General features: G+C 41.0%; 4 protein-coding genes across 4 annotated transcripts; 3 read left to right on the forward strand and 1 right to left on the reverse strand.

Moving 5' to 3' along the window:
- Positions 1-7,227: 7,227 nt before the first annotated feature.
- On the forward strand, positions 7,228-9,547 carry HO173_001922 (uncharacterized protein; the record flags this gene model as incomplete). The annotated part of the gene is made up of 3 exons (XM_037303858.1): positions 7,228-8,174; positions 8,221-8,973; positions 9,022-9,547. 3 exons carry the CDS (start codon positions 7,228-7,230, stop codon positions 9,545-9,547), a joined length of 2,226 nt encoding a protein of 741 aa, XP_037169580.1.
- Positions 9,548-9,755: 208 nt separating this feature from the next.
- Positions 9,756-10,522, forward strand: HO173_001923 (uncharacterized protein; the record flags this gene model as incomplete). Its single annotated transcript, XM_037303859.1, has 2 exons — positions 9,756-9,823; positions 9,883-10,522. 2 exons carry the CDS (start codon positions 9,756-9,758, stop codon positions 10,520-10,522), a joined length of 708 nt encoding a protein of 235 aa, XP_037169581.1.
- A 743-nt stretch (positions 10,523-11,265) lies between these two features.
- HO173_001924 (uncharacterized protein) lies at positions 11,266-12,318 on the forward strand (the record flags this gene model as incomplete). The annotated part of the gene is made up of 1 exon (XM_037303860.1): positions 11,266-12,318. The coding sequence occupies one exon, from the start codon at positions 11,266-11,268 to the stop codon at positions 12,316-12,318; it is 1,053 nt and encodes a 350-aa protein (XP_037169582.1).
- Positions 12,319-12,611: 293 nt separating this feature from the next.
- On the reverse strand, positions 12,612-15,242 carry HO173_001925 (uncharacterized protein; the record flags this gene model as incomplete). Its single annotated transcript, XM_037303861.1, has 2 exons — positions 12,612-14,697; positions 14,749-15,242. The coding sequence occupies 2 exons, from the start codon at positions 15,240-15,242 to the stop codon at positions 12,612-12,614; spliced, it is 2,580 nt and encodes an 859-aa protein (XP_037169583.1).
- Positions 15,243-15,401: the final 159 nt, after the last annotated feature.

Consider the following 15,401-nt stretch of genomic DNA (forward strand, 5'->3'; position numbering starts at 1 on the left):
ATAGATCGCATTGGGCGGATGCAAAAATAGCATAGAACTCTAGACTCAATCATCATATTACTTTTGGCACCTTTAAGGTGAGCTGGACCGCGTTGACCATCTTTTCCTCCAAGTCACTTCTTATTTTTTACTCCACGCTCCCAGACACTTAACGCTAAAACGAGGACACCAACTTCATACTCATAGGCTCTCATCGATTGTGTCCATCATTGCATACCGTTTAGGGCCGCATGATATGGCTCCAAGGACATACAAAACGCCACAGTCGACAGTGGCCGGGAAAGCCAGTCCTAAAGATTTTCCACAAGTTTTAGCAAGAACCCAGCGGCAGAAGCAATCGACCAGGATGGGTTTGTCTCTGCCATTGCAGACGTAGCGTTCTCGGCTGGACACAGTGCCGGACATGCAGTCACATTGGAGGCAGAAGATCTATCAGCTGCGAAAATAGTGTTTCATCGTTCCCACCCCATCTCGAAGATCGACGCAATTATGTTCCATCCCATGGGAAAGCGTATGAAGAAATGGTTCCGGTGGGCGAGAGGTGCGTTGTTTTTTGAAGATAAAGCATACAAAAGGGTGCAACCGCTTGAAAAGCCTTTGAACGAGTCGCATCAGTGACGAATGCATGTTGGAGCGCAATATTGGAAGATACAAATACTCATAGGGCATAAAGTCCAGTACTGCAGTATGCTCGACAAATAGCATCAGGCAGAATAGAGCAGGAACAAAAGTCGTAGATAGTATCCCTGAACGATCCACAGTAAGGACGTTCCGGAGGTTTCGACTTTAACATCACCTACTCTCATACTTCCAGCTCAAGTACATCTAAAGTGTTTGCAGACACACGCTGGTGCACCCAACATGCCGTTCGTCCCAAGGAATCATCGCGCGAAGCATTAGCTTTCTGCCCATCATGATTATCCATACTCGCTTCCTGATGGTCTAGATGGTGTTTTCGTTAAGTAAACAGCTGATTGATTGATTGATTGATTACATCATACTATCCTGCAGTCATGCCTTAGTGGCCGACTATGCGAGTTACATAATCTATTTAATCCTTTCGGCCAATCTATAGTCTTAAATAAATGAGGCTATATAAGTTACCTCATGGTTCCCTTTTTTTATATTTAATTTTTAAAAAGGGTTTTTTTTTTTTTTTTAATTTTTTTTTGACGTGTCCTTTTTTTAATCGTTTATCCTAGTAAATTCTTATTGTTAATTCTTATTAAGGGCTTAATATTATCTAATAAGCTTAATATTTCTTATAAAGTCCGTCGCTATAGAGGCGTAGCGTAGTTTTATTAGCATATTCTTATAAGTAATAACTTTCTCTTTTATCTTTCTTCTTTCTTCGATTTATTATATTCCTCGCTTCTTATTAAATAGCTTACATTTATAAAGAATATACCGAGTTATCTATTTTACTTTATACTCGTATTCTTTATTCTCTATATTCGATATCTATCGGTTATAAAGAAAGGCCTTGAGATCTATTTTCTCGATTCTTATTTATATTATTAGGACGTTTTAGGCGCTTAACTCTCGAATATAGAAGTTATATTTGTTTCAACGATGTTAATTAAATTCTTCTAAGAATATCGTTTTACTTCTTATTAGCCTATTTAATAATTTATTACTTTATTATATAGTTCTAATAGCTATCTTAATTATCGATATTATTCTTATCTATATAATTAATAATTAAACTATTTCGTTAGTATTTATCTTCACTCTTTTATTATAGATTACTCGCTTTCGCTAGTTAATAGTCTTCTTCGCCTCTCTATCCGCCTATTTATTATTGTTAATATTAATATATATCGAGATCTAGTATAATTCTATTATTATCTTGAGATACTTTAGCGAATTAATAATCTATACTATTTATATTATATAAATCTATCTTAAATACTTATTCGAATCTTCGATAGTCTAAATTAATATTTAATTATTTATATTTACTATAACTCTACTAAGTTATAGTCTTATTTAATATATAGCTATTATAATTAAAGCTTAAAAATATCGTATAGCTTTATCGAGTATATTATATATTAATCGCTTAAATCTAAATAGATATTAAAAGTAGAATTAATATCTAATAATATAGTAATACTCCCACCTTTTTATTAATCTCGCTATCGTCTATATATATTATTATATATTTCTTATCTATCGATCTTTTAGCTAGTTCTTTAACGACTTTCTTAGTTTTATAAATTATTATTTTAAAAGATTTTTAATTAAGGGCGGCGCTGAAAAGACGTAATTTCTTAATCTTATTAATATCGTTATATTATTCTTTAAATCTATTAATATATCGCTCTAATAAACTTAGTTTTCTATTCTTTTTAAGTTTTCTTTTAAATTTTTATCGCTCGAAATATAACTTAATAATCTCGCTATATATTAAACTAATAATAATTTATAAGATAGCTTTTAAGATAATCTTATCTAGTTATTATTTAACTAGTAGAAGATACGCTTCTATATCGAGTACTAAAATAAATATAATCTTAAATACTCTAGTTATCTTTCTCTTTATTTAAGATTAAATTCTTTATAGTAATAAGAGATAAGTTTTATTATAGCTGATAGTATTTTTAAACTAGTATTATACTAAGTAGTAGTATATTATTTATAGAATAATTATCGTTTAATAGAGTTATCTTATACTCTTATAATTACTACTCTATATTAATTCGATAATTCTCACTAGTATATCGATACTTTTAGTAGCTTTAGATCGAATCTTCTTATTATAATAACTCTATAGAAGTTTAAAGTCGATTTCGACTTCTAGATAGCGGATAAAGCGTCTTATCTTAATATATTATCTCTCATTAAGTTATAAGAAATAATCTAAGCTAAATCTCTATTTTCTACTAAGGTATAGTAGTTAATATTTACTAAAATTAAATTTTAATTCATATTATAACGCCTACTTTATATAAACTTCGTTATAAATTTTATAGAGTGCGTTATAGTTTTCTCGATAAAGTCTCTTATTATTAAAAGGTCTATATCATCTACGAAGCCGATAGCTATTATTCTTAAGTCGATATAATTATTATATTTATTAATAAGATTTAAGTTATAGAGAGATAAAGTATAGATAATAGCGATAATTCTTAAAGAATTTCGTTACTATAAGAGTCTTTAATATAAAGTATTTACTTGTTTTTAGTACCGTTATTCTATTAAATAAGAACGATTCTATTTAGTTAACTACTTTCATATCGATTTTTCGCTTTTAAGATTATAGAGTAGTCGAGAATAAGAGACTTTATTATATATATCTGAAATATCTAATAGTAATATTATAGCTACTTTATTAGAGTTCTAGATTTAATATATTCTTTCTAGAAGATAATAAATATCGTATTTATATAATCGTAATCTATAGCCTCTTATGTATATAATTAATAGAAGTCTATATATCTTCGTAAGATACGCTATTCTCCTAGTAAGAATAAACTCTATTATCTTTTCTATAGTGTTAAGTAGAGCTATTAATTAATAACCTTTAGAAATCGAATAGTTTTTACCCAACTTCGAAGGATAATTATTATCGATATCCTAAAGTGCTCTAGATAGTAGTTATTCGTTATATATATATTAAATATTCTATATAGATAAGAGAGTAACGACTTTAGGGTCTTCTTGAGAATTAGATTAGAGATCGCATCTCCCTTTAATACTCTCTTTAACGATATCTACATTATAGTCTTTCTTATCTTATTTACAATAATTATATCTATTAGATAAGTTTATAAATATATTATATTAACGCTAATATTATTTAACTCCGTCTATATCGATAATAGAAAGAATATTCTTATAAGAAGATCTACCTTTAGATTTAATTCGTTATATTCTTATTTATCTTTATTAAATAGTAAAGAGATACGTCTATATTATAAGTTATTTTCTAACTTACTTAGTCTTTTTCACATTATTTATAGCGACTTATACGTCTTTATTATAAATTCTCTAAACGCCTTTTTAATAGTTCTCTTAATTAAATTATTTTTAAAGTTCTTAGCGACTTTATATTTATTCTATACTTTCTTCGAGAGTGTTATTTTTTAGCTTCTTTTTAGCGATTTGTAATATCTTTATACTTTCTTATATTCTAATATAAATCTTAATCTAGATCGTAGCGATAATTTAATAATCGAAGTGAATTCCTCTATAGTCGCTTGAATAGAGTTAATAATAGCCGCTACTTAATAATCGATATCGTTATTAATAAGATTTTTATTATTTCTTAAGAAATTAATTAGATACTCTTTCGATATTATAACTTAGGCGAGTATCTCTCTCAAGACCTTAGCGTCTAATTTATTAAAGTTTTAGCGTGTTATTAATACTAACTCTATTATAGAGCTTAAGCTTTATAAGAATTAAAAGATAGTTAAATTACTTTCAAGTCGTTTTCGATATTGTAATTAATAATATTTGTTATTAGTATTAGAGTAACGAATAGTAGATTTATTATTATTTAATAGTTTTCTTCGTATATTATTATTTTCACTAATAATGCTTATTTTATAGGAATTCTTTCGCTATAAGTATTAGTTCTTCTACTCTCTTATCGATATAAGTATCTAATTTTCTTTATATTATATAATATAGATTAAAGTTATCTAATATAATTTATTTATTATCCTTAGACTTATAAGCGTCTTATATAGTTCGTTAAGTTCGTTTATTTATTAATCGTCGAGATTATAGATATTATATATACGTATAATTTTATTATTTTCGAACTTAATATTAAGAGTGTGAGATTCGATAAGTAATATAATAAGTATTATTATTTTAATGATATTCTCTTATTAATATAGAAGTATACTCGTATATTATTATAATAGAGGTAGATTAAATTAAATTTATCCTTTAGAAGATAATACGACATATTTATATTAATGTTTCTTTGAGCTTTTAAATTACTACTATATCGATATTATAGATCTTTTTTATTATTAAAGAGTTCTATTATAATTATTTTAGATTTTCTTATATTATATTATAGTATTAATAGCTAACTAAGATATATTATTATTTTTAATATTATTATTAATATTATTTACTCGCTTCGCCTAGTTTATAGAATTCATATTCTCTTTCTAAGTATTCTCCTTTTCTTAGTTATCGATAAATCGAATATATCTCTTTTTATTCTTATTAATAGAAATCGCAATTCTTTTATTATTACTCTTTTAACTTAGAGGTTATCTATTATTCTCGAGATTATTAATTTCCTCTATCGCTATATTATTCTTATATTATTTAGCTTTATCTACTACTTTAAAAGGCGATCTATTTCTAGATAAGACCCTTATTAGTAATATAAAGTATATCTTCTTTTACTCGGCTAAAGATTTGATATAGTAGTTCTTTCGAGATTTGGCCCTCTAATTTCTCCCCTATTAATTATTTTATCTCTATCTATTAGTCTACCGCGCGTAAATATTAATCTTAAAAAATTCCTTATTTTGTTTATGATTGAATGTATTCTGAAGTAATTGCTTAATTAATCGCTTATTTGATAGTTAATTAGTACTTTCTTCGTTATTATAAATCGTAAAGAAGTTTATTATCTTATTATTCTTATTCTCGCTATCTCCTCTTCTTTACTATATATATCTTATTTTAAATCTTATATAGTCTCTCGCAAATCGGGTATTTATAAGTGTCGACTATATATTCTTTATAATAATACTTTCTTAAATATTTCCCATATACTAAATAATTCTTTTTAGAGTATATAGTTAATAGATAATCGTTTTTTGTATATAGTATTACTTGATTTCTGCTTATTATAGACGTAATAATCATATAGTTTTAAATCGATAATTAGGCCTTCTTTAGTACTCTATTTTCTTTCTCTAGAGATACTAATTCGATGATTAATAAACCCTTATTATAATTCTCTTTATTCGCATCAAATTAGCTTAGTTATACTATATCGAGACTTAGCGTATTAATATTCTTATTCTAAATTCTTTTAATTGCCGTGACTATATCTTTAATATTAAATATATTAATCCTACTCTATAGGTAAGAGATTATACGTTTTAGTAATTACTCTCGCGCTATCACTTATCTTTAAAGTTTAATTCTTACTTTTTCTTAGTTTATTCGCCTTCTTCTCATTTGTAGTTATAATATATATATCGCCTCTAGCCTTCTAGCCGTTTTAATAGATTTTCTTATAGTATTTATACTTTTTATATATTTATTAATTATCGTAATTATCTCGCTGTATTTCTTCTTTAATACTTTACTTATTATCTCGTCTTATAACTTTATAATAATCTCATTTAGCTTATTATATAATATTTAATCTTATTTCGATATTACTAATAATATAATAGAAATTTCTTTAATAATAAGAAGAATATTAAGAATCGCTTATACGCTGGTAGTTAATTATCTATATTACTTTTTAAACTAGCTGTCTAATACTTAATATGCATAATCTTTTTTCTATATTATTATCTCGGTTACTTAGTTAATAGCTAGTTTATATACTTCTCTAAGACTATTTAGATTTTAAGTTTATTATTCGCCCTTTTATAAATGCTATCGCATCTTCAGTAGCTACTTCTTTATTAATGGTTTCTAGTCTTCATCTATTATTTTCAGTATAGTATTTATCGATAACTTCGTATAAATGCGTGCTCCTTAAAATTATAGCTGTTATGGTCTTATTAGGGCTAGTTCCCTTTTTTTTTTTTTTTTTTGGGTTTTAGGGTCCCCTTTAAATATTTTAAAAAATTTTTTTTTTTTTAAATTTTTTTTTTATTTTTTTTTTTTTTTTTTTATAAAATTATAAAATAAAATTTTTTTTAAATTTTTTTTTTTTTATTTTTTTTTTTTTTTTAAACAGCTGGCGACGACAACGTTTCAAGAAGACGCGCTAAAGCAGCGCCGAGGGCGTGCTAGACCCTTTCCATCAATCTCTCTACTTGAGATGCACACATACTCCCTCTCTGCGGGACGAAGCGCAGTGGCGGTCCTTTTTAGAGCTGGGTCGCTGTCGCTGTCTTTCTTTTTCGGAAGGGAAATGAATGCCGACCGGCTCGAGCAACGGATATCCTCAGTCGTTCCTTCTGTTCACACCATGTCCTCAAGCCTTATAGTTTAGCACTGAATATATTATTCATCTTCAATTCCTACGTCAAAGCTGATTGTCACCACGATCAACTTATACTCAAAATGGGTTCTGACGCGATCTTCGACTTATGCCTGCCTGTTCTCGAGGACAACACTCTCGAAGAGGAAGAAAAGACGGAAAAGTTAGAGGAGCTTGTTCAGAAAGAGCTGTCACTATCTGGCCAACCTCTGGAAGATGCCGTACTTTCTATCCTTTGGCGCTATCGAGACTCAAAGGTTACCTCCGTTGCATCTCCGCCTGTTCGCCACACGATCATTCGACGCAACTCGCCCGCGCCATGGCAAATCCCCCGCTCCTCCACCCCTGTATCACCTGCTCTCAGCAGAGCGAGTCCCGCCCCTCCACCAGGCTTCGGTGCCGTACCCTCAGCGTTCATGAGAACGAAGTCGTACGGCGGAAGCCCCTTTGGTTCTCCGCGCCCGTCGCCTCGGCTGGCCTTCGCCAGCCCAATACCCCACAGTCCGAGCTTGAACTCTTATGAATTTAGTGAGCCACACGTCGAACGAAACGAATATGGAGACTACGGTAGTGATACGGTGGACTGGCTGGTCAACGATGACTCTACCAGTAGGCCATCCTCTTCCGGTGCTGGCAGCGCCTCAGAAAGCGGGCTGAACGCTGCGGCTGCTTCATGGATCCAGCCTCAGCAGAATGAGATGTCTCCGTACGATATGCTACGTTCGGTGATGGGCGATGGAAAATCGGACGAGGAGATCGAGGGCGCTCTCGAAGCCAGTGGATACGACCTGAGTGCAACGCTCATGAATCTGATGGGGACTAAGGGAGGATACCAGCAGGAGCAAAGCTACTTTTCGGAGAACGATGGCCAAATACTCATTGGAAAATCCATGATGCCGAGTGAGCCCATAACGATCGATCAGACCGAGCATGGCCGCAGCAACATAGTCTGCAAATATTGGCTGTCCAATGGAAATTGTTTACGGGCAGACTGCCGATTCAGTCATGACCTTAGCAGCCACATCTGCAAGTATGCATTTGCTTCTAGGCTTTGATGCACCATACTGATGTTACAGGTACTGGGTGATGGGCAATTGCCTCGCAGGAGATTCCTGTATCTTCTCCCATGATCCAGCACTTCTCATGAAATCCATGAACCTCGGCGACGCCGCTATTGGCACGCCTCCGTCGCAACTTCATCCCAGCTTCCAAGTCCAAGACTATGATACGTTCCCTGCGCTTCAAGCCCCAGCAATAAACCAGTGGACGCAATCATCTTCACCTAGTCAAATTAACTCTTATAATTCTTCAGTTTCTCAAGGTTCGAATAGTTATATGTCGACACCTCGACGTCACTTCGAGGCTAGAACTTCTTCAATGAATGGGACGTCATCTTCCTATGGCTCTCCCAATTCGCGCCCAACCAGCCGTCACCGTTCTCGCGACCCTACGCCCTCTCCAGCAATTCCAGCCGTGGACGATACTGAAGCATTTCCTTCGTTAGGCGCGGCTGGAATCAAAGTAGTCAAGAAGCACCACGGCAAACGTGGTGGTCATGGCCACGGCCATAACAACAAAGAAAACACGCCCAACTCACTTGCTGATGTCGTTCGAATGTCTCCATCGCCCGCTCCAGGGCTGCTTCGAAAAGGTCTTATGAAGACGAAAAGTTACACTGGAAGCCGTGAGAACACTCTAGCTGCTAATGCGATACCAGCACCGCAGCATGTGCCATGGCTCGAGACAGGCGCCAAAGCGAATCAAGAATACCTCAAGGCGCGGCAGGACGCCTTTAAGCATGGCGGTCTGCGCAACAAGTTTTTACAAAGGTAAGGAGGTCTGTAACGAATGTATATGTTGATGTTAACATTTGGTAGCGCGGCTCAAGCTTGGAATCGTAATGATGCCAGAGCTGCGAAGGCTTTGAGTCTTCGCGGCCAATCTGAAAATGACTTGATGCGGAAAGCCCATCGGGAGGCCGCCCGACTCCTCTATGAAGAACGAAATAGGGACAGCTCCTCAGCACAAGAAGTATACGTCGACTTGCACGGTTTACATCCGGAAGAAGCCGTGGAGTACCTTGAGCACGCCCTCATTGAACATCAGAATTCCGGTCGCTCAGTCTACGCCATCACTGGCACAGGGCATCACAGCAAGAATGGCAAAGACAAGGTAGGAAAGGCCATTCGGAGTTGGTTGAGTGAGTGGAAGTACGCGTATCGGGAATTTAGCGTGGCTGGAGACAATCTTGGAGGAATTCTTGGGGTGGACCCACGAAGCTTTGACAAGAGCATGTTGGACGAGAGGAAGGAAGGTACTGAAGGGGCCAAGGCGGATAAAGGATCAACAGGGAAGATCCAGTTGGTGAAAGAGATTCCCACGGGTCCTAAGAAAGCTGGGTAGTCTTACAGTAGGTAGAAAATCGAATAAATTATCCAAGGTCGTGACTGCTGTTCTTACTTTTGAATCGATTCACTTCGACCGAGGATTGAAACCAGGCAACACATCTCATCACTACCCTCATCACGACCCTCAAGGCTTCGGTGCTGCATTATCTCATCTTGCTATCTCATCTTGCTAGCACCAACCCTCTGCCGAGCTCAAGGAGATCATGGCGCCTTACACTGCGGACAAGTATGGCCCCAAGACACCCAAGATATTCGGCCACAAACCTACCATGTATGCTGGTCTCTTCATGGTCACGGCACCCGTGTTGTCAATAGCTCATGCCGACTCAGGGACGCATTTGACTCCATCGTCCTGATCAAAGTCGGGCCCGGAAAGCAAGTTTTCCATATCCACAAAAAGCTACTGTGCGACAACTCCACGTACTTCCATGCCGCAATCAACGGAAGCTTCAAAGAAGCCAAAGATCAGTCAATCGAGATGCCCGAGGACGATCCTGGAGTATTTCGCCACTTTCAATACTGGACCTACACCGGGAACATTGTGCCGGAGGCTCAGGGAGCTCAGGAAGCCAAGACTATTCAATGGAACATTCTGACCAGCCTCTACGCCTTCGCAGAAGCACGAGATATTCCTCTACTTCAGAATGCCACCATTGATCTTGCAATTCTCAGACTCCAAGCTGAACACCGCATGCCTGTGGAATTGTTACTCGACATCTATGAGAACACCTCGGAGAACTCGCGTTTGCGAATTTTATTTGTTGATTTTGCTGCACACAGGGGGACCATAAGGAAAGGCTGGTTCGGAGGTCGATGCCCTATCGAGTTCTTGATTGATTTGGCTGTCGCCCAACATGCTAGGACCAGCGGCAGCGTCTCCGATATTGCAAATTTCTGGAAAAGCCGTGCCAACTATCATGTTGAGGTTCCTGTGGCTTTATCAAACAAGGACAAGAGCGAGCAAGATTAGCGAATGAAGTGGCGGCTGGAACTTCTTCCTAATGGCATCTATCAGGTTTGCTGGGCCGGGTCTTCGAGTGGTAGCATTTTCCGAATCAATGCTATTAAGGGTGACAGGAATGAGGTTGTTTGACGGAGTAGCAGCACACTTAGGCTCTCATGCTATCTTTGTCGACGGGATATGGAACAAGACGAGCAGCTAAACACACAACAATCATGACACATATACTCTAAGGACAGCACCTTTCGAGCCTGGTTGACTATACGTGTGCCAATCAAAATCACAATGTCGCTTGGAGTGGTAGCCATGGCAGAGTAGTGCATTGGATCTTTAATCTTTGCTTAGGAATCCTCAGCCCTATCACAGATTGAGTGTGCTCGGCAAATTCCGAGGGTTCGTTGACAAATCTAAAAGCATCTAACGTAGGGGAACAATTTAAATCATAATACCGGTGACTGGTGACACTACTCGTATATTTACTTCTTCCATTCTCTTCTCCCTCCTACTTTCAACTCAGCTCGACTGGTAAGCAACAAGATCGTCCAGCACCTCCTATTAATTCCAATTGCACCCTTCCATCCTTCATCCTGTTTTCCAAAACCTTCCCCCGCTTCTCCTCCCTTCCTCTCCGCTCCAGCGTCTCTCTCACCCTCGCAGCGGCCGGCTCCTTCCAACACAAACCCACGCCCGTCTCTGCGTCCGTCCCCACCTTCTCCGCGCCTCTGGGCAATACCAGCTCAAAACCTCGATCCATGCACTCCAAAGTCATCATAATCGGCTCCGGCCCCGCCGCCCACACCGCAGCCGTCTACCTCTCGCGCGCCGAGCTGAACCCGGTGTTATACGAAGGAATGCTGGCAAACGGTATAGCTGCGGGCGGCCAATTGACCACGACCACGGACGTGGAGAATTATCCAGGATTCCCTGGTGGTATAGGGGGCTCAGAGCTTATGGATGCCATGCGGGCGCAATCGGAGAGGTTTGGGACGAAGATCATTTCGGAGACGATAGAGAAGGTCGATCTGTCGAGTCGGCCGTTTAAACTGTGGCCTGAAGATACGGACGAGCCAGTTACAGCCTCGGCGGTCATAGTAGCCACAGGGGCCAGTGCAAGGCGGTTGAATTTACCAGGCGAGGAGAAATATTGGCAAAACGGTATATCCGCCTGTGCGGTCTGCGACGGCGCTGTACCCATATTCAGGAAAAAACCCCTGGTCGTGATCGGAGGCGGCGATTCAGCGGCCGAAGAAGCCATGTTCCTGGCAAAATACGGCAGTCATGTCACCGTGCTCGTACGGAAGGACAGGTTAAGGGCCAGCAAAACGATGGCGAAGCGGTTACTTGCGCACCCCAAGGTAAGCGTCAGGTATAACACCGTGGCGACCGAGGTTACGGGCGAGAAGAAAGACCGCGGCCTCATGACGGGCCTGCGTCTCCGAAACGTCTCCACGGGCGAAGAGTCGGAAATGGAGGCCAACGGCCTCTTCTACGCCGTCGGGCACGACCCGGCGACCGCCATGTTCCGCGGCGTCCTCGACATGGACGGCGACAACTACATCCTCACGAAGCCGGGGACGAGCTACACGAACGTGGAGGGGGTCTTCGCGGCGGGGGACGTGCAGGACAGGCGGTACCGGCAGGCCATCACGAGCGCGGGGAGCGGGTGCGTCGCGGCGCTGGAGGCGGAGAAGTTTCTGGCCGAGGCGGAGGACGAGGACGTGGAGGGGGGCCTCGAGGGGGAGAAGCAGGCGGAGAAGCCTACGAATGGGGAGGCGCCTGAGTACAGGGGTAATCCTTTGCTTTGAGGGGGTTTGGATGGGGTGTGTTTGATTAGATGAGATGGGATAGACTCAATCGAAACATGGACGTCGCTGTCACAAGAGAGAACATGTGCGAAGTGGAGTGACAGCGAGTGATACGGAGCGTCATCTCATACGCCGTCTAGGTTATACATTAGTAACTAAACAATTCCGCGAAGGATAGGTATCGTCCTTGATGCCCATCTCCAGGAAAACCAACACCTGCAATGCTCAGGTGACTCGCCGGCCCAATTCCGCTGGCGGAAGACGAGACGCAGGTGAATAAGAGAACGGGTGGATCAGTACATGTCTTCAAACGGACAATCCACACTCTCATGCCCGTCCCTCTCGCAAAGCGCACACCACCTCTCCCCATCGATCACGCCACTCTTCTTCCCGGCCACCGGCCCCTGTTCCATCGGATTCGGCATCAGGTTCGCCTTCGGGGTCATCGCCGGGCTCCTGGCCGGACTCAGAGGCGCCGGGTAGTGATTCGTCGGTGGCGACGACACGCCGAGCCCCTTGAAGCCTTCCGTGACGACATCCCGTCCCGTCCGTTGCGGGGGGGGACTGGGCTTTGGGTTGGATTGGAGGTCGGAGTGCTCGCCGTTGATGGTGGGACATGTGAGGATCTCGTGGCCGAAAGTCTCGCACATGTCGCAGTAGAGGGTGCTGCTGTCTGTCATGGTGGTGGAGTGGCTGTCGGCTTCGGGCATGGACTCGAGGTGGCCGCCTCGCTGCTTATTATCCGACGCCTGCCCGGGCCAGTCGTCGGAGGAGTGCTCGCTCAGATTTGGCCTGTGCTTGTTGCTTGTAGGCGGTCGTTCGGTGAAGCCATTGCTGCTAGCACTGAAATGGGCGACATTCTCGCGCAGCCGATTAATCTCATGTTCTAGCTCCTCTTCACGATAAGTCTTCCGATCTACCAAACCCTCTAGCTCTTTGACTTCTCGTTCGAGCTTTTCTCTCGCTTGGCGCTCCTCTGCTAGCTGGCTTTCGCTATGACCATTCGCCTGATTCAGACCACTATGCCGTTGCTTCGAGACTCGGCGACTGCTAGGCCTTGGGCTGCCCATTTCAGGGACGGCGTCTCGGCTCAGGGAGTGGATGATAGCCTTCAAGCCCCTGATCTCATCGTCTCTTTGCTCTACCTCTCTTGACGACCCGCCAGGACTTAAGCCGCCATCCATGGTTGCACTCGCTCCTTTCAAAGCTGCAATAGCCTTTTCCCTCTCCTGTCGTAGCTCTGATCGTGTCCTGTCGACTTCTCCCCTCAAAAACTCGACTTCACCCCTAGCCTCGGCTTCCCCCCTGCGAGCATCCTCAAGACCTTCTTCGAGCTCTTGGACCAGTTCCTCCAGTTGTTTCAGTTGCTGGGCGACGCTCTCTACGTCGTCACCTCGATCTTGCAGCTCTCTGATCTCCTGCTTCAGGCTGTCGACCTGCTGTTCATAGATTCGATTGGTTTCATCACTGGTACGCTCTAAGCTGTCAATGGTGTTCCGGAATTGCGCGCGATGAGCATCGAAATCACTAGTAAGCGTCGCAATCTTCTCATTCTTTTCCCGCACTAGAGCACGCAAAGAAGGTGCATCCAATTCATCAATTCCAGAGCCTCTAGATCGTAACGTGCCAGCGGAGTTATGTGTCGGAGTTCTCTCCACTGACTGCAGTTCCGCTATACTACTCTGCATCTCCTCTAAATCGCTAGTCTGTTTCTCGAGCTGTCTATCTCGCTCTTGCAGCATCAGCCTAAGTTGCTTGACCTCATGATCTTGATTCGATACAGGCCGCGAACTCTGTTGTGTGCTCTGAGCTCCGTACGCAATCTTTGCAGTACCGATTGGGGTGTTGTCCGAGTCTTCGTCAAACATGGCTTCTGGCCCAAGGCGGGATTCGCTCCGAGAATGAGGTCGAACATTGTTTGGTGTCTTAGGCGTGGATTTGGCTGTATTCATAGTTCTCTTCCCTGGATCTCCATCTTTGCCTCCTCTCACACTAGCTCCAAACCTCGCTGGTGTAGGGCTCGGCGCATATCGTGGACCACCGACAATGCTTTTGGAAAGCTTCGGCGCTCCTAGAGAAGGTCGGCCTAAAGGTGTGGAAGTAGCGTTCTGAGCTTTCCGCAACGGAGATTCTGGTCGAGGTAATGATGGCCTTGACTTGGCCCTTAAAGGGCTCTGTGCTCGGCCTGGGCCTACGGATTGGCTGAACCTTGATGTCGTTGACGATGTGGGGGTGTTTCGGCTACCAGGCGCAAAGGAGGGCGCTGGTGGTGTAGGAGGCATGGAGTCGGCAGAGAAGGTAGGAGAGAGCCGCTTGTAAGCTTTGTTAGATGGCAAGAAGATGCCGGCGCCGCGTATGGTTGTAGTGAAATACCGTATGCTTTATCACGGTAAGCTTAAAGTCCTCCGTACAGGTTCAATTGAGGCAGACCCATCCACATCTCCATCGTTCTTCCCCTTAGCTGCGAATTCCTTGCTGAGCTCTACCCCAGCAAAGTGACCCTTTTTGCCCTTGACCTCGCCAATGAACTTGATGGTACCATGCATCATCCCCGGCACATCTACCATATCTCCCACCATTAGATTCTGGTTTGCGAATTTGTCATCACTGATAGTCCTGCTGTTCGCAGGCTTGGAAGGATACATGGTGAATGGACTCGATCCTCCTTCAGACGTGGGCGTGTATCCTTCACTTCCATCTGCTATCGTAGACAAGCTAGCCGGGCCCCCCGTTTGGCCGTAAGAAAGTTTCCGATTGAGAGCGAGATTGCCGCTGGCGCGTCGGCCAGAGAGTTGAGATGTTGGGAGCGGAGGTCGCTCAAAAGCGAGCGCCAGGTTTGGAGAGGAGGCAGTGGTGACAATTGAATGGGCTAGAGTCGGACGAGGGCGACCCAGTGACCGACGATTTGGTGTTTGCGTTGCCATTGTTACCTTTTTTTTTGAGTCGCGTTTCGAAGGGAACTAAAGTCCGCTTCGGCTCGTTATCTGATTGGTTGATTGTCCCCTGTCGCTTCGCCTAAGTGCATGAATGATAGCAGACATGAATGACGGAGAATGATGGAACGAGAGCTCAAATTTATATTC

Source organism: Letharia columbiana (genome assembly GCF_014066305.1).
Source record: "Letharia columbiana isolate WasteWater2 chromosome Unknown Sc0000003_s0, whole genome shotgun sequence".
Lineage (NCBI taxonomy): Eukaryota > Fungi > Ascomycota > Lecanoromycetes > Lecanorales > Parmeliaceae > Letharia > Letharia columbiana.